Source organism: Somniosus microcephalus, chromosome 6, assembly GCF_052327205.1.
Source record: "Somniosus microcephalus isolate GS21.2 chromosome 6, FLI_Smic_1.0, whole genome shotgun sequence".
Taxonomy (NCBI): Eukaryota; Metazoa; Chordata; class Chondrichthyes; order Squaliformes; family Somniosidae; genus Somniosus; species Somniosus microcephalus.
This window is the reverse complement of record NC_140992.1, coordinates 235891029-235910925: the sequence shown is the minus strand read 5'-3', so window position 1 is coordinate 235910925 and position 19897 is coordinate 235891029. Positions and strand designations below refer to the sequence as shown.

The 19897-nt window shown below is 46.2% G+C and overlaps 1 protein-coding gene across 1 annotated transcript in view; it reads right to left on the bottom strand.

The window, feature by feature from the left end:
- The window catches only part of znf507 (zinc finger protein 507), a 60960-nt gene that overhangs the window by 17125 nt on the left and 23938 nt on the right, over window positions 1-19897 (bottom strand). The window contains exons 2-4 of the mRNA XM_085991567.1: window positions 12592-14948; window positions 11816-11936; window positions 5104-5215 (exon numbers count right to left, since the gene is read on the bottom strand). Coding sequence (XP_085847693.1) covers window positions 5104-5215; window positions 11816-11936; window positions 12592-14943 — 2585 coding nt within the window. The 5' untranslated portion in view covers window positions 14944-14948. The remainder of the gene's footprint in view (window positions 1-5103; window positions 5216-11815; window positions 11937-12591; window positions 14949-19897) is intronic.

Below are 19897 nucleotides of genomic sequence, written 5' to 3'. Positions count from 1 at the left end.
CAGGACTGGAGGAGGCCCACCCGACCCCCTGGGAGGAAAGAGTGCTGGAAATTGTTGGGGCTGATGTGGCCGAGGAAGTTGGGGAAGGAGAGACAGGGGCAGTCCCGCAAGCTGGTGACATAATAGTTGCCATCTCTCTCATTGACATAGCATGAGTCGTTGTTATGATTCTGAAGCTACATCATTTGGACTTATGAACATCTGCCAACTCCAATGTGCATGTAACCTTGGCATCACATCTCTAACTCCTTCCTCTATTCCCCCACAGGACCATCCAGAGCCCCCGTCCCCACTGTGGAGGAGGAAGAGGCTGTGCAGCCAGACTCCTCTGAGGAAGCTCCAACCTCTGAGGGCGCAGCGTCAGCAGAAGTAAGCGCACCCAGCACCAGCCCAGACACTCACACCTCTGGGGACCTTCGGGACATAGAGTAGTGTTGTCACCTGGTGTTTCACAGCTCACAAGTGAGCCTCAGCAGATTCTGGAGACAGGGACAGCAGTGGCGAGTCCTCGTCGGAGGGCGCAGGACTCTGCCAGCTCAGCTCAGCTGCGCTGCATGTCGACCCTCTGCCTCTGGGTCCATCCGCAAGAGAAGAGGTGATGGATTTCCATGCACAGATGCAGGAGTCTCTGGCAGGTTTTGTCTCCAGGGTCGCTGTGAGTGTGGAGCGAATGGAGGAGTCCATAGCGACCATGAGCAGAGCCTTTGTGGAGTAATTAGCGCATGAACGCATCACCATGGAAAGGCTGGCAACCTCCATGGAGGAGATAAGTCGCCAGGGTATGGAAAACATGGTGAGTGTTCTGAATAGAATGACATCTCTTGAGGAGCGATGGCCATCTATTGAACAGAGAAACCAGACCTTCATGGAAGTCCTTCTGAGTAGGACTGCCAGTGCAGATACGGGTCCCCATGGCCCCCTAATGCGCAGCAAGGTGCTCTCAAGCCACTTCCAAGCGCTGGCCCCTTCTGGCCTGTGCAGCTTCAGGTGAGTGAGCAGCAGCCTGGTGCTCCTGTTGCTGATCCTGCTGTTCCTGATTCTGCTGCTGCCGCCTCTGCTGCTGGAGATCCTCTAATGGCAAGAAGGGAAGGAAAAAAAGGCGTCCCATGCTTCTGGTAGATGTCTTCGCTGAGGAAGCGCTGAGTGAGGGTGGCGAGAGGGGCTTCCCAGGAGCTCACATTAGAGAAGTGTGTGAGGCTCCAACCTTCCACAGCTGTGCCTAAGCCTTGAACAAGTAGCCCCAAGCCTGCAACAACAAGGTCCTTCAACATACAAATGCTCTCCGATTAGATCTCAGCTTTCCTGAATGACCTGCAGCTGAGAGCACGCAAGCCGGGATGCTTCACACCAGGTTTCATCCCCGGGATTCCCCGCAGGCGTGTTTAGCGTGGGAAACCCTTGAAAATAACAAGGGCCCCTTAAAATGGCATTAAACATGGCAATAATTGCTGATTAGGGTCCCGATGGCCAATCCCGCCAGCGGCGGGCGGGACTGATTCGGGTCGGAGAGAAACAGCGGTCCGAAAGTCGGATGGGGCGGGGAATCAGGCGGGGGGGGGGGGTCGCGACCCCCTGTTTTTGCAATTTTCCCCGCCCACACGCCTGAAAACCCGCCCGACGGCTGGGGGAAAATCAGGGCCCATGTCTCTGTAATGGCTATTAGATCAAACCTATTAATTTCTATCTGATCATTCAGATATAGTGCCTTTAGCTTTGACTCTTATTTACCCCTGATGACACCTTAGTCACTGATGTCTTATTACCTTTGTTACTTTCTCTGTCCCTTCTTGACCCACTCTGCTTATTTTTTACCCCAAATTCTGCTCTATTCCAGAGCCTTGACATTTCCCTTGTTGATTTTAAATTTACTCTTTCCTGCATTCTCCCACCTCCCCTTCATTATTTTAAAGCCCTGTCTACTGCCCTAGTTATTCGATTTGCCAGGACGCTGATTCCAGCCCGGTTTAAGTGGAGCCCGTCCCAACAGAACAGGTCCCTCGTTCCCCAGTACTGGTGCCAGTGGCCCATGAAGCGAAACCCCTGCCTCCCAAACCACTCTTTCAGCCACGCATTTATAATTGGGCAGTCATTTATAATTATCACATCGTTAAAAGGGTACTTACTGCTGTTAATGACTAAACTTAACTTTCTGTGGTGAATTTAATGGACAACCAACGTGCAAATGCAGTAACTTCATGAAAATCATGGGGAGGTTAAGCGCAAGATACCGTTTAAGCGAAGATAACGGCGGAGTGGCGTAAATCAGCCAGCAACTTGCGGTGATTCACAGAGTATCTCTTCCTCGCTACAAGTTGCTGGCCGATTTGCACATTAATAACAGCGTGCGTCGTTCACATGCCGTTACTTTTTCAGAAAAAAGGTTAGCAACTTGAAGTCCATAGGATTAAAGGAACAGTGGCAGTGTAGATACAAAATTGACTAAGGGACAAAAAGCAGAAAGTAGCGGTGAACGGTTGTTTTTCAGACTGGAAGGACCTGATGGCTTACATCCTAGGGTCTTGAGAGAAGTAGTGGTAGGGATTGCGGATGCATTGGTGATAATTTTCCAAAACTCCCTGGATTCAGGAAAGGTCCCAGCAGATTGGAAAACTGCTAATGTAACGCCCTTATTTAAAAAGGGAGGTAGACAAAAGGCTGGAAACTATAGACCAGTTAGCCTAACATCTGTGGTTGGTAAAATGTTGGAGTCCATTATTAAGGAAGCAGTAACAGGACATTTGGATAAGCATAATTTAATCGGACAGAGTCAGCATGGTTTTATGAAGGGGAAGTTATGTTTGACAAATTTGCTCGAATTCTTTGAGGACGTAACAAACAGGGTGGATAAAGGGGAACCAGTGGATGTGGTGTATTTGGACTTCCAAAAGGCATTTGACAAGGTGCCACACAAAAGATTATTGCACAAGATAAAAAATCACGGGATTGGGGGTAATATACTGGCATGGGTGGAAGATTGGCTATCTAACAGAAAACAGAGAGTTGGGATAAATGGTTCATTCTCGGGTTGGCAATCAGTAACTAGTGGTGTTCCACAGGGGTCAGTGCTGGGACCCCAACTCTTTACAATCTATATTAACGATTTGGAGGAAGGGACCAAGTGCAACATATCCAAGTTTGCCAACGATACAAAGATGGGAGGGAAAGCAGTGAGTGAGGAGGACATAGACAGGCTAAGTGAGTGGGCAGAAATTTGGCAGATGGAATATAATGTTGGAAAGTGTGAGGTTATGCACTTTGGCAGAAAAAATCAAAGAGCAAGTTATTATCTAAATGGAGAGAAACTGCAAAGTGCTATAGTACAAAGGGATCTGGGGGTCCTGGTGCATGAAACACAGAAGGTTAGTATGCAGGTACAGCAGGTGATCAGGAAGGCCAATGGAATCTTGGCTTTTATTGCAAGGGGGATGGAGTATAAAAGCAGGGAAGTCTTGCTTCAGTTAGACAGGGTACTGGTGAGGCCACACCTGGAATACTGTGTACAGTTTTGGTTTCCATATTTAAGAAAAGTTATACTTGCTCTCGAGGCAGTTCAGAGAAGGTTCACTCGGTTGATTCCGGAGATGAGGGGGTTGACTTATGAGGAAAGGTTGAGTAGGTTGGGCCTCTACTCATTGGAATTCAGAAGAATGAGAGGCGATCTTATCGAACCATATAAGATTGTGAGGGGGCTTGATCGGGTGGATGCGGTGAGGATGTTTCCACTGATGGGTGAGACTAGAACTAGAGGGCATAATCTTAGAATAAGGGGCTGCCCTTTCAAAACTGAGATGAGAAACTTCTTCACTCAGAGGGTAGTAAATCTATGGAATTTGCTACCTCAGAGAGCTGTGGAAGCTGCGACATTAAATAAATTTAAAACGGAGATAGACAGTTTCCTAGCTGATAAGGGAATTAGGGGTTACGGGGAGCGGGCAGGGAAGTGGACGTGAGTCTAGGTTCGGATCAGCCATGATCCTATTGAATGGCGGAGCAGGCCTGAGGGGCCGTATGGCTTACTCCTGCTCCTACTTCTTATGTTCTTATACAGCGGTGTTCCCCAGGGGTTGGTATTAGGACCACTGCTCTTTTTGATATATATTAATGACCTGGACTTGGTTATACAGGATATAATTTCAAAATCTGTAGAGGACACGAAATTCAGAAAAGCAGTGAACAATGAGGAGGATAACAACAGACTTCAGGAGGACATAGGCAGACTGATGAAATGGGCAGACACATGGCAGATGAAATTTAACGCAGAAAAGTGTGAAGTGATACATTTTGGTAGGAAGAATGAGGAGAGGCAAATATAAACTAAAATGATACAATTTTAAAGGGGGTGCAGGAACAGAGAGACCTGGGTTGTATGTATGCAAATCTTTGAAGATGGCAGGCCAAGTTGAGGCAGCTTTTAAAAAAGTATATGGGATCCTTGGCTTTATTAATAGAGGCATAGAGTACAAACGCAAGGAAGTTATACTGAAACTGTATAAAGCACTGGTTAGGCCTCAGCTGGAGTAGTGTGTTCAATTTTGGGAACCACACTTTACGAAGGATGTCAAGGCCTTGGAGAGGTGTGGAAGAGATTTACTAGAATGGTACCAGGGATGAGGGATTTTGGTTATGTAGAGAGACTGGAGAAGCTGGGGTTGTTCTTAGTGCAGAGAAGGTTAAGAGGAAATTTGATAGAGTTCAAAATCATGAATGGTTTTGATAGAGTAAATAAGGAGAAACTGTTTCCAGCAGCAGAAGGGCCAGTAACCAGAGGACACAGATTTAAGGTGATTGGCAAAAGAATCAGAGGCGACATAAGGAAACATTTTTTTACACAGCGAGTTGTTGTGATCTGGACTGCACTGCCTGAAAGGGTGGTGGAAGCAGATTCAATAGTAACTTTCAATAGGGAATTGGATAAATACTTGAAGGGAAAAACTGGCATGGGCTAGGGGGAAAGAGCGGGGAAGTGGGACTAGTTGGATAGCTCTTTCAAAGAGCCAGCACAGGCAGCATGGGCTGAATGGCCTCCTTCTGTGCTGTATCATTCTATGAAAATCTGCCCTGATACGTTCAGATGTATGTTTACAAAATTTTGACTGCAAATACCTGTAAGGTTTATCAGAGTTGTGGATTCTCCTGTGGTTTCTTACACCAACATATGTCGAACTTGTGTAGTCACACACATCGCACTTGTACAGTTTCTGAGTTGACAGTATTTCTAGATAAAAGGAGTTAAAAGAATTAATATTAAGAGTTATTGAGGATATTAAGTCAGAATTGCCATAAAAGGCAATATAACCAAGATTTAAAAACTGATTTTCCACTTGATGCAGGTATCTTTGTTGTTTAATGCATATACAATAGCGTTTATACAGGACATACAATACACCATGTCAGTGCTTGCTGGTATCCATGTACTTTTTTTTTTGGGGGGGGGGGGGGTTAATGAAAAGTGTAAGGGGTTAATGAGAAGTGCAAGGTTACAGAAAATAAAGTTAGTCTATCTCAATGGTACAGCACATTTTGTCACAAACTCATGCCAGCGCGGACATTGTCGTATATATCAATCTTCACCAGGCTTGCCCATCATTGCTCAATGGTCAATTTCAGGATGCTAGAGGTCCATCGTAATGCTCATCATTTTAGATAGGGGTCATCATCTGAGAATGTTTGAAAAGAAAACAGTTTTGGATAGAAAGTAATGGAAGCTACCATTTTAATTTACCGTTGCTGGATAGCCTCGCCACCATAACCTTTATTCATAATAGTCACCTGTAGTTTAGTTGGCAAGCAGTTAAAGATAAAGAAATTTAAATGACAATGTAGCTGCTTGTTGATTGTGTGAATCTTAATTATCAGTGTAACTGTCTCAGCCCTCCTTCACAGAACCAAACCGCCAAGTGTCTATTCCAACATTCAGACAGACCCGCATATATGGAGGAAACAGAGAAAGCTGTCAACAAAATAGAAACCTTGTATGGCTCCCAGATTGTGAGAAATCTCAGTGGAACTATTAAAAAATGTAGTTGGCCACAAAGCTATCAATCAACTCCACAGCCACTTAGTAAAGCCTGGGAAACCAATGCTCTTCCATAAGACATGAAAAAGGTTATGATACTGCTTTTTGTAAATGGAGATGGGTCTCTAATCAGACTGTCAAAATATTGAAGCCATTACTCCATCAGTGGCTGCAAAATCATTTGTGGCTCACTCGTGCTCAGCTGCCTGCAACAGCACCGTCATAGCATACTGAAGTCCATAGCTGAGGCACGTACACCAAATGTTTATCCTGAAACAAGTAACCACTCTTCATTGCTTGAGCAAGACATTTCACTCTTTCAACCGTGCTAAGTTTAGAACATATGCGTGTTTTTGGAAAATTGAATTCTGTACTGGCCTAAGCATAGTTAATATAGGGATTTGATATTTCTTAAATGCATAGTACATGGCTCTACCTGAACTGGAACGGGAGCTTGAGACCACATGGCCACAGATCACAATTATTCAGAGGACAGCGATCATTGCCGATTACAGAAGCTCCTGTAGCAGTCCTTGTTGCCTTTAATTCAACAAAATTACTGGACTGCAATATAAACTGACAGAATCTGAAATTCCATCACCAGCACATTTTATCCCTTGTGAGCTCACAATAAGTCTAATATTGACCTGAATTTTGCATCTGGTAGGGATCGTGGGAGGTGGTTGGCCGACCGTGTGGTGTTTGAGGCGGGGGAGGGGCAGCCAGTCGTGTGGTGTTGGGGGGGGGGGGGTCAGCCAAGCACACGGTGTTGGGGGAGGGGGGGGGGGGGGTTTGGGCCGATCGCATGGTGTGGGTGGGGGTGTGGCCGAGCGCGGGAGGCATATCACTGCAGGTTTGCTTGAAGGGCCGAGTGGGGGAAGCACTCCTGCTCCTTCTGGCCCATAAATAGTGCTGGAAAAGCACTTCGCTGCTGGATCTGGCAGTTCCCGCGTCCCTTCGGCAGCCGAGTTGCCCAAGCCCTGGGAAGTACTGCCAAAATCTGAGGAATGCAGCCACATTTAACGTAGTAAAATCACTGACCGGTCTCTCCAGTGCAGGTAACTTGGACAACCCCAAACCTGCCCCAGTTAAACCAGAAGTGGGTGCACTTGCGGCGGGTTGGGGCGGGGGGGGGGGGGGGGGGTCAGGTTTCATAATTTTAACACTTCCCCTGCCCATCGTCGGGGGGCTAAAATACCCCTCACATTAATTCTGCTGGGCAGGAGTCTGTGCAACACCGCGAGATGAAGCCTGGGCAAACCAATTGTTAAAAGGGGCAGATATGTTGTTGACATAAGCTAGGAAAGGCTGTCACTGTTGAAACAAGGCCAGCTAAGAACTTTGCAGTGGTAACTTACTTCATCTGCACCTTTTTCCAACCAATCATTGTGCACTGAAAGGACAGATGCCCGATTAGAAAGCAGGCCATCTGTCTTCAGAAATAAAGGGGGTGAAATTTGGTTAGCTAGCACCTCCCGTTAGCGCCTGGCGTGGGCGCTAATGAAAACGCCGGGTGCTAGGCTATTCCAGCGCCGCACGCCAAATCCAGTCGCCCCTTAGCGCCGCCACTAACAGTGCCTAGGGCTATAGTGCCAGGCAGATCGTGATGTCAGTGAGCGTGCAACGCTCACTCAGCGCCCGATCTGCCAAATTGATTATCGCCCCCTGCCTTAGCGCCTTGCCCTGACAACGACAGGAAGAGGAGGCGTGAAGCAGGCGGATGGCGGCTCCAGGGGCGCTATTTAAAGGGATCAGTCACAGCCGTCAGGTTAGTGCTGTTTCACTGCTTCCTCAGTTTGCGAACTTGCATAGTCATTTGAAGGTTCTTTAGTATCAGTATTGTGGCTACTAAAAATGTTACATTTATTCTGACAAAATTTCCAACAGTTACGTTAATGGGGGCTGTACTGGCAGTCGACCTCGCCCTCCAGGATCTACTGCGGAGGGAGCAAGAAAGATTGCAAGATATGGCCAGAGGGAGGAGGGGGGCCTTCAGGGCTCTCAACAGGAGGCCTTACCCGCCGAGGGTATTCCGAGAGCACTTCTCCTACCTCCAATTATGCGAGCAGCAGTGCATTAGAAGGCTCCACTTCAGCAAAGATGTGGTCACCGAACTCTGCCACCTCCTGCAACTAGACTTCGAGCCTCAGATCAGGTAGACCACGGCGCTCTCAGTGCGACCACAGACAGCGAATCCTCAATGTGAATGCCCGCTATCCTGGCAGCAGCCACTATGCCTTCATCATGCGCCAGACCGATGTGCCAGCACTCTTCCAGTCACCACGTCAAGCTCGCAGCTGGCTAGTCGGAGACAGGGACCAACAGCTCTCCACCTGGCTCATGACTCCCCTCCGCAACCCCAGCACTCCTGCTCAGCACTCTTAATGAGAGCCATGCTGCCACCAGGAGCATCATCGAGCAGACCATCGGAGTGCTTAAGCTGCCTTGACCGCTCGGGAAGAGCCCTCCAGTTCTCGCTGGAGTGGGTGTCTTATTTCATGGTGGTCTGCTGCATGTGCCACCACTTGGTCATCATGAGGGCCCAGCCCTTGTCACCAGGGATTACGGGACCACCTCAGGAGGAGGAAGAGGGAGAGGAGGAGGAGGACGAGGACAAAGAGGAAGATGAGGACGAGGACAAAGAGGAAGATGAGGAGGAGGAACAGGAGCGAGGGAGAAGGCAGCCACTCAATCGGCCTTCTGGAAGGGTGGTCCGTGACCGCCCCATCAGGCTGAGGTTCCAATAAATTAAACCCAGATCCCTGTTGCTCACCACATCCCATCCCTGTCGCAGGCCATATCACAGAGCAAAGCTGAAATGAGAGACACCACAAAATCATCCAAAGCCAATTAATAAACTTATCAAAAATCAGTGAACACATATTTACAACATTAGCTATTCACCCTTGTGCAAACCCTTAGTGCCCCTCGTTACAGTGCCTTTGCCTATTCTAGTGCTCCTACGAAGTGTTGGCCAGTGGCTGAAGCACGGCGGGTGGAAGGCTGTTGAGTGTCCATGTGGGAGACTTCAGCTGGCCTTGCAGGACGCCCTCGACCAGCTCTGGGCCTGCAAGGCCCGGCTGTAGACTGCACTACCTTAGCATGGGCATCAGCAGTCTGGGCTGGCTGGATGACAGGCAGCGACAAGGGCAATGGCGGAGCGCCAGTGGTGAGAGCAGGAATGCTGTCATCCTGAAAGAGGCCAGCAGCTTTCTGCTCCAGACACACTGGCATTCCCTCGGGACAGCACCTCCGCATCACTACCAATCTGCTGGAGCACAGATTGCTGGCCTGCTGCGACACCGTGAAAGCCCCGGTAGATGGTGGTCGACCCAGCCATGATGGCAGCAGTCAGGGCTTGCATGGCATCAAGCTGAGATTGCATGAGAGCAGTCTGAGAATTGATGGCACCAAGCATAGACTGCATTACAGCACCAAGACGTTGTGTGGCTTCCACCTGTGCTGCAATAGAAGCTGCGACATCGCCCATCACACGCGACATAAGGTCTGGATCACCACGGTCTCTCTGGGAGTCCACCATCCTTGGCAGACTGCAAATGATGGGCTCCATGGTGTGCGCAGAGCTCTGTGCCATGTTGGAGGTGGACTCCTGCACGCTCCTTACCATTGCCGAGAGGCTCACAAGCACCCTTGCCATTGCACCTATCATCTCCATGTGCATGTCCATCACCCTTCTTCTAAAGGCCTCCCCATTGAGGTCCTCATCCGAGTCCTGTGCAACAGAACTCGCGCAAACTCGCCCTCCGGGGAGCTGACTCCTGAGCTACCCTTTCCCCTGGCCTTGTTGCAGCCCACTTGTCCCCGGTGCATCACCTTGTGCAGATCCCACTACAGGAAACTGTGTGTTATCCGGAGGCGAACCGTCCGGCAAGCTCGAGCCACCGGCAAAAATCAGGAGCCGTTTTTTATTCTTTTCGTTTCTTTTCTTTGCTTTTTTTGAACAGTCAAGCTCTGCAACGTCTGTAGCTAAGCAACAGCTTCAGCTAGAGACGCTAGCCGACTGTTTAGAGGCTGTTGCTAAGCAACAGGGTTTGTTGATTCATACGGAGATGAAAATGAAAATCTCCGTATGTTTCAACATTAGCTCTGGAGTGTACGGCAGTTTTGAGGGAACGGCAGCAGCTCGGTCCCATCGGTGCCGGAGAGCACAAAGTTTCCTGTACTATATTAGCCTCTAAAGAATGCGGATTGCCAGTATCCGAGCTGGTGCCTGCGGGCGAGACATGCAGTGACGTGGTGTGTTCTTCGTCCTCCTCTTCTTCTGCCTTGCTCTCTATGGTACCCTCAGGGACAGGCTGCTCAGCTGCTTGCTCATTATCTAAAAGCATAAAGGCACAAGAGTCAGGTTAAGGTGAGGGGAGGGGGGCAGGAAGGGAGAAAGGCATGCATACTGCATGATTAGCTGGAAAGTGGGAAAGGCTTGTGTGGTGAGGGGGAAGTGGGATGCGAGGAGGCGGCGTAGGGATGAACATACCATTGTTGTCCCCAAGGGGATCAACGTCACCGATGGCCACGGCGCCCACCACATGGCACCCAACGATTTGCAGCACTCTTTCCTCCAGCTCAGAAAGTGGTTGGGTGTCAGGTTGTCCCCCGCCTGTGCGCTCCTGCTCCCTGTTGTGAGCGACCTTGGCCTGCAAGAGAAAGTGTGTGAGTGTGTTTGGGAGATGTGCCTGCAATAGTTGAATAGCTGTCATTGTGTGCAAGCTGTGAGATGTGGGTGTGAGTGTTGGTAGGTAGAGATTGTTGGTGGGTGAGTGCTAGGGGTGTGGTGCTTTAGGCAGTGTGTGCAGACTGAGGTTCAGATGGTGGTATGTGGCATTTGTTGAAGCACTGACTCACCCTGACCACCCGAGTGAGGTTGTTAAATTTGTTCCTGCACTGTGTGGGGGTCCTGGGGACCACAGTGCTGCCCGAGACCGGCTGGGCTACCTCCCCGCACATGACGCGGAAGACTTGCGGCGAGGGCCTCCTGTCACTTGCCGGATACAGCACTGCCCTCCGTCTCTCCACAGCGAAGACCAACTCCTCCAATGCCTGGTCGCAGAATCTGCAAGCTCTCTCCCTGGGCTGCTAATCTGCCATAATGACACCTCCTTCAATGTCCCTTCTCCTTGGCCTTCTGATGCTTGTTGAGACAGCTGCAGAACCAGCAATGCTGAGAATGAGGTTCTGCAGCATGACTGAACCATCCCTTGAAAAACTGGAAAGAGCCTGTGGCAATGATGACTAGCGATTAGACTGCACCTGAAATTGCTTGGCGCTTTGAGTCGAACGCCACTGAGCTAGGTCATTAGCACTTGATTTAGCGCTCCCATCCTTTCTTTGAGTGATGACACTGAATTTTGCGTGCAGCGAGATTCATTAGCGCCTGGCACTAAATCTCAAACTTTTCAGAAGTTAGCGCCCATTCCTGGGCGATAATGAATTTCTTCCCCAAAGCCTCTTAATTTCACCTTCAGGTCCAAGTGAAACCCAATTATCTAAGCCAGGTACCTCTGTAAAGAGGAAACACACTCAGGTATCAACAGTATATAGCTGTAAAGTTTAGCATTCATTTTATGTTGAAGGCTTGCTCCAAATGGCATCAAACGCTACTATAACTACAACTAACTTTTGTGCCTAGAACATGCAAATCTAATAGCAAAAAAAAACCCAATTCAGCATATTTAAGGTATTTTATGTAATGCGCAAAGGACTTACCTTGTTTAAATACAAATGTTTAATTAGCGACACTTTTTGCATATAAGAATGCACACATCTAAATATTCACATTACCCTCTTGCATGCTTCCAGTTTCCCCTCCTCTACTATGGTCAGTATTTTCATCATTTGTTCCCACTGTCAAGGAAATGTCGGAGAGACTATGTTGTTCACGCTCATGGTTCCGAAGTTGACTCTGTCAGAAAGATGCCCAGAATGTCAAAAAATCAATGAGCCACACATTTGCACTGAATGAATCTAACAAACACCAACCTACAAGAACCAAAATTAAAAGCGCTAATTTTTCACTTCATAGAAAACAGTTTAGTAACGCTTATATATAGTATACAGTCACGGATCACGAGACAAAGAAAACACATTTGAAAGCAGACATTTGGATGGAATTTAAAGACTCAATAGCAAGGTACTTTAAAATTTTAATCCAAGTGAAAATATTACACATTTTGAAGTCAAAACGGAAATAATTGCTCAGAAAGGCATAAAGCTACTTTACAATGTTAAATCCACAATCTTCAAAATAATGGTCAAGAAGTTTTTTTTTAGAAAGCAAAGCCTGATTGAGCCTCTGAATTCACAAGTACCTAAAATACTGTTAAATATAGTTAGAAAGTAGCTCTTTAATCTTAAAATTTTAAATAAGTGTCCCAAATTTACAAATGATTGCAATCCATAAACAATTTAACATCTTTGAGAATGCTTTACTCTATCAATGAACTTGACTGATATGCAAAGCCATTTTAACAAATGGCTGTGGTAGTATTTTAGTTTCTATACATACACATTAAGTGTGACATATCTAAATCGTGAAACTATTTAAATAGTCAGTTTACCTTATAATAAAATGCTTCACTGCACCGTTTGCAGTGATACATCCTAGTCTTGCAGTGGTTTATCATATGACTCTCCAGACTATTGCTATCAGCAGCAATGTGATCACAGATTGGACACTGGTAAGGCTGCTGTTGCCGATGAACTCTTAAGTGCTGCTTGATGTACCCCTTGTTACCACTGCTATAGTGACAGAGGCGACAACGGTAAGGCCGCTCTGTGTTGGGTATATACTCCACTAGGTTGCTTGGTGAATTCAGATCATTTGAAGGTTGACATTGTGCATTATCCTGTAATTCCTTCAGGATATCTTCATCGGAAGCATTTTGGTCAGTTCTTTCTCTCAATTTTTCAATCACGGTGAGTAGTGACACGCTGATGCCCATTTTCATTGGTACTTCAGAAAAGTCAGATTTAGCCTTATCAAGCTGCAAGTCACTACTTGTGCCATCTACAGGAATGGAAGGGCCGATTTCCATACTTCTCTGCCCTGTGTCAGGCTCAGGGTTTTTAACGCTTGATCTGGTTAATTCTGGTGCTCTCATTGGCATAGCAACAAGAGCTTCAGCAGCCAATGAATGAAGCCTCAAAGATTCAGAATTGGTTCGCCTCCGTGCTGGTGGAACATTTTCATCAACTGCCACAGGTTCAGTAGATTTTAATGCGTTATTACTTTCTTCAGGATTCCACCCCAAGGCAGCTGCTTCCACTGCAGCTGTACTGTTACTTTGTTGATATATTTCTGAAGAATCTTCACAATAGATCATGTGAGACTTTTCAGAGATAAGTCTCTTCTCAACTTCAATGTCTGGGGTCATCAGAAAGTGCTTTTCTGGAACGGCGTCTCCAGCTCCTGGGACACGCTCCACTATAACATTGACATGTCCTGCCTTGTTAGAACTGCAGTTAATGATCTTCTGTGCAGAGGAAAGAAGGCTATCTGAAATTGTGCTTTCCTGTTCACAATCCAGTACCAGAGGCTCCTCCTCAATCATTTCCACTACTGTAGGACTGGGTGCTTTTAAGTGGGTAATAGCAGAATCTTTCACAGTAGTATCAGATGGTGAGGGCTTGCTATCCAATGAGTCCATTACAGTAACTGGAGCCACACTACAAAACTGCAATTGATTTGAACCAGTGCAGTGCACACTTTCTGATTTACTTGTTGGTGAAAAAACAATTATTGGTTCGTCCTCATGAGTTGCGAGACCTGCAGAAGAAACTGCTGAGGTAGCTGGCTCACACTCCTCCTCAAAAATTGGGTATGAACAATCTACTTCACCAGCATGTTTCCATGCATGCGTTTTTAACATTCGCTGGCGATCACAAGCGTAACTGCAAATCAAACACCTATACATGCCATACTGGTCATATGTATACCACTTTCTTGGGCCTGGTTCAGTGTCCAAACCAACATTTCCTGATTTTACATCTTTGTTGTCCACACTACCTGTAGTACTTGACCCTAATTGCTGCTGAATCTGTGGCAACAGCTGTTTTCTCTGCATCTGTACATCCTTGAGGTGCATCCAAATATGAGCTTCAAGTTCCTCTTGTTTTTTTGAAACAAAACAACACTCAGAACACATCAATACCACCTCACTTGACTTTCCATGTTGCTCAAAGTGCTCCTTTAACTGTGGAAAAGTCAGTGAACTGAATTTGCATAAATTGCACTGGTATTGGGTGAGTTTCTTGTGCAAATATTTGTGTTCTACAAGATCTTTAGAAACCGTAGTAGCTAAGTTGCACTCTTCACGTGTGTAGGTTTCAGTGTTGTTATGGCTACGTATATGGGCACAGTAGACAGATTGCTCTACAGTAACAAAGTCACAGGTGGTACAATAGAAGCTCTTTGAAGCTTGAGTTTTAGCTGCAGAGTTAAGAGTCTTCAGATCTATTCTGTTACAACTCTGAGGCAGATCTTCTGTCTTAAAATAGGTCTGACTAACGGAGGTGTCATGCTGTAAATTATCCTGGTCTGTATCCACAAGTTTTTTGGCTGTGCTCTCACAGCTGTCAGTGTGTTCAATCACTGCACTTTTTGTGTCAGAAGCGCGAGTATAAGGCCTCTTTTGGCCAGCTAGAGAACGCTGCTTTGATCTTCCCTTCTCCACGATCTTGCTCAATTTTTCAATCACCTGAATTAACGAGCCTGATCTCTCAATTTTTGATACAATTTTACTATCTACAAATGAACGAGTTGCTATCTGCTTCAAGAGATGTCCGTCGCACTTGTGCTTTGTTGTACAGCCATGGCTTTGTGGTTGAGATTCTGCAACAGCATCTGAAATCATACTGTCCTGTCCACTGGTGTGTTGTATTAACAGTGCAATGCTGCTAGATTTTTCCATTATACCTACAAAAGAAACAGAAAACATTTAACTTTTACAAACCCACATGCAAATTACATATTCCTAACAACATACTACTATTAACTTTTGTAGTAAAAATAAAACTCAATTTTTCAATTCCTGACAAGCATACACTTAAATGTGTTTAACATTTCACCAGATCCAATTCCAACTCTGCATAGCCCACAAACAACAGGTTCGGGGACCCTCTTTTTTGAAAAGTTATTTAAAACATCCTATGCTTACACTGTCAAACTTCATTGTTATATACCGAAGACTATGTACAAACAACTTGCATTTATATAGCGCCTTTAACAGAGAAAAACACCAGTAGAGGGATCGAGAGAGGTGGAGTAGAGGTCGAGCTGGGTGTCATCAGCATACATGTGGAAGCTGACCGTTGCATATTTGTAATTTGAATGTTACATCTTCGACCATTTTTATTTTGTAATCAAACTCCAGATTAATTTGCCAACCTAATTTAATGTTTTAAACCCTGTAAATCACATTGACGTCACTTAACTGGAGGTACTAGAGGTAATAATGGTTTTCATAAGTTTTGAATCGATGGGAATACTTCACACACTAATCTTAAGAATGACAAACTATTTTAATCTCTTTCTAATAATATTCTTCTGGAATAAACTCATACTTGAAGATGATGAGTACACAGGAAAATTGTACAACTCAGAGAGTGGGCACGAGACTTGGGTGGGTTTACCATATTTGATAGCATGAGTGATTGAACCATCATCTATTTGTTTAAAGAATTCGATGCCAATTTCCGCCTTTTGTTCTGGGGATGCATAAGAATTACAAATTAGTCACTCTCCTAGTCAACAAATCACACATTTCTACCCAAACGATCTTGAACTTTCCTTTATTCAAAAAGTAAAATCAGCTCTTTTCGGAATTTCATGTTCTTCCCCATCAGCAATTTTACCCATATTCCTCCTCACTCAAATTCATTCTATTCCCTGCAGCACCGTCTTAAAATGCCATACTATTTTTGACTGCTGATTGGGACAAAGAATTGAATTGTAAGGTAGTGACAGTGCTACATTTTTGTAACTGGGTACAAAATAATAAATCCATTACAACAATCAAAACAAAGGATTGCCTATTTTCACAGAAGTTCTTCCGAAGGACAGGATTTGTAGCTGGCTTTGATGCACTTCATTATATATCGAACACACAATATTTTGCTTTATGACTAGTGATTGAGAACTGTTCCAGAATTCTCTACACATTAATCACACATTTCAAACAGCCAAAAGTGCCAAATTACAAATTTGCTCCTTTTGACTCAACTAAAATGCATACCAGCAGCTACAAAAACTCTGCCAAAACAAATTCTTCTTGTTGATAGCTGCTGACACGGTGCTTCTTTTATCACCCATGTCTGAGCTGGATTTCAACTGTGTCCAGAGGACAGAACAAGTGCTTTTGCATTAAATCAGAAAGATGCTCCTTCCCCAGTCCCTACTTTGCACAACTGCAAAGTTATCATTATTCCAAAAGAGTAATTTGCTGTGTAAATGCCTTTCAATTCCATCTGTTAAATGCACACTGCTTGTGAAATGTTTTGCAACTTGGCTCAGCAAGCCAGCTAAGAAAGGTCATCGACCTGAAACGTTAACCCTGTTTCTCTCTCCACAGATGCTGCCTGACCTGCTAAGTATTTCCAGCATGTTCCGTTTTTATTTCAGCTAAGAACAGTCTGCCTGTTGGGAGTCTTTCATAGATTAACATTGACAGTTTCAAGTATAGAACCAAATATTATAGGCACAAGTCAGAACTTCAGATGTGGACTTATTTATCACATTACATTCCCTTTGAAAGATATTTAGGCCTAGAAATTCCCTTGGGTTTGCGCCCATTTAGGGGCGCAAGAGTGGGTTGCGCCGGAAGTTGCGTCGCCGCTGAAATTAGGTGGGCCTTTAAATCGGCGTAAGCCGGTAGCGCTACGCCGGCACCGATGACGTCATCGGTGTGCGCAGCGCCCCGGTACCGCCCGAAACCACGCCGATCCCCATCTTCAGTAGCGGCCGCTAACAACGTTATGAAAACCTGGCCGTGCTGCAGCCTTAGAGGCGCTATTTAAAGCGGAGGTGCGGCCGGCCGCTTTTTCGGCGGCCGCCTGCCCGCACCTCCTTCCCCGGCCTCCTCCACCTCCCCCCCCGCGGCATTGTCGGCTGGTTTCCGTGGAGCCCGGCACTTCTCCGTTGTGCTGGGCTCTTTTGCCGGCACTTTCAACGGGGCTCCGGCCATTGCAGGCACCTCCCCCTTAAGAGAAGGGGGAGGCCTGCAGTACAGCAGCCTGCCGCACCGGGTGGCGCAGCGGGACCGGCAGCGCTGAAATTCACTTTCAGCGCCCCAAGCGGGGCGGCCAAACCCTGTACCAGCGCCCGCTTCCGCTTTGGGGCGCTGAAAGTGAATTTGGGGCGGGCACAACTGGCTCGGCGGCGGGCGCTAAATTTCCGGCGCAAACGTGCTGGCGGGGCGTCACCGAATTTATAGGCCACAATCTTCTATGAATGTAACTATAAATGGATTGCAACTCAAAACATGGTACTGTACTCTAATAAGTAGTTAGATTCTAGTTCAACATATTTGCACTTGAATTCCATTACTTGTCATAATTTCCAATAACATGAAGTGTCTAAGGGGTTGTCTGCAAATTGAACCACTTGCTACAGAGATAGCATGTTGTTTATTTTTTTGGAGTTAGGGGGCGAGGGAGGAAAAAGGGAAGAATTAATGTGCGTGGGCAATTTCTTCTCTTTGAAGCACTAACAGAAATGCATTTTTAAGATGTATAGCTCTACAAATTATTGAGGCATTTAATTCTAGAAAGCCAAGAACCTTCACTCAATTTGGGGGCACGATTGAAATCTTACATTCGATTAGTCAGAAGTGTCATGAATCTCATCATTCATGAAGAAATGACTCCATGAAATAACACTGGGCGGCCAGCTGGTGGCGCCGTCCAAGGAGTATAAATACTCGGGCGTGGGCCCAGCTTGCCCAGGATATTTCTGTAACCAGGAACTAGTGATGTAACTAGAAATCTCATGGTTTTGAAACAGTTGATTAAAGCCTTGTTTTATACTCAAACCAAGCACTCAGTAGTCTTTTTACATCAATTTAATCAACTGTGTATCAGCTCCACGCTCCGAGTGGTCTTGGGAACAGACAGCTACGACTCAAACCGTAGAAGGGAACTCGGACGAAGTAATCGATCCATCATGGAGAAACTACTCAGACCCGCCCGTCTCGACCTGGACCTGAATTCAGTTACAGCTGCTAAGGTATGGAAACACTGGTATCGTACCTTCAGCAACTTCCTTGAGGAGTGTGGTGAGAATGTTCATAAGTTACGAATGCTTGCCAATTATGTATCCCCTCATGTGTTTGACTATATCGAAGACTGTGTAGACTATGACGCCGCTATCCAAATACTACAGCAACTATATGTTAAGGCCCGAAACAAGATTTTTGCTTGGCATCTACTGGCCACAACTCGACAACAACCCAGGAATCACTTGACTAATTCCTTCAGAAACTTCGCAGGCTCAGCAAGGATTGTAATCTTAAAGCTGTCACAGCTGAGCAGTACCAGGAGAAGTTAATTCGTGATTCCTTTATTAATGGAATTGTGTCTCCCTTCATACGTCAGCGTCTGTTGGAGAATAAAACCCTCAAGTTACAGGCTGCCTATGACCAGGCATGTTCTCTGGACTTAGCAAAGAGGAATGCAGACACCTATCTTTCATCACGTGCACAGGCTGCTGCTATCACTTTTAGTGATTCCTTCGATAGGCCTCGGGCGGAAGCCCTCACTGATGATGACTCCAACCTGGCGGATGACAACCCTACCCTAGAAGCCTTCACTGATGATGACCCTGCCCTAGCGGCATCTTGGCAATCTGGAAGGAAGTGTTTCTTCTGTGGAGGTGCATTCCACTATAGGAAATGTTGTCCTGCTCGTAACGCAATCTGCAATCATTGCAGTAAGAATGGCCACTTTTCTAAGGTATACCAGTCGAGAGCCCCTGTTAGTTTTGCAGCTACTATCTATAAAACTGCTCCTCCCCCAAGAGCCACTACTAAGGTTACAGCTGCAATCTATAAAACTGCTCCTCCCCCAAGAACCACTACTAAGGTTACAGCTGTCAAGGGTAAAACTGCCCCTCCTCCCATCACAGCTGTTTTTCCCCCAAAGGAGGCGGCTACGGCCATCATCGAAGCGGTACGTAAATGGAGTCATTTTCTCGCTTGTCGCCATTTCACGCTTATAACCAATCAGCGCTCCGTGGCCTTAGTGCGTTTCCGGTTATCCAGCATAAAGATTAAGAATAACAAAATACAACTCTGGAGGATGGAATTGGCCGCCTTTGGCTACACCATACATTATCGACCCGGCAAAGAGAATGTGGCCCCGGATACCCTCACGCGTGCATTCTGCTCTTCTATGTCAACTTCGACTCTTGCGGATCTTCATCCTGGCGTTACCCGTATGTTTGTGCAATCTAAAAATCTCCCATTTTCTACGGAAGATGTGAAAAGAACTTGCTCCACCTGTAGAATCTGTGCGGAATTAAAACCACAATTCTTCTGTCCATCGGATGGCTCGCTCATATACGCTATGCAGCGACTCAGCATTGACTTTAAAGGGCCATTGCCTTCCTCAACGCGAAACACCTACTTACTAGGTGGACGAATATTCACGTTTTCCCCTGTCCCAATATGCTTACTTCCAAAGTGATCAAATGCCTCGATCAAGTCTTTTCCCTTTGCGGGACGGCCAATTTCATCCACTCTGATCGGGGTCCCTCCTTCATGTCAAGCGAACTCAAAAGTTATCTCTCCCAACGGGGAATCGCCACAAGTAAAACAACACCGTATCATCCCATCGGTAATGGACAGGTTGAGAGATACAACGCTATCATTT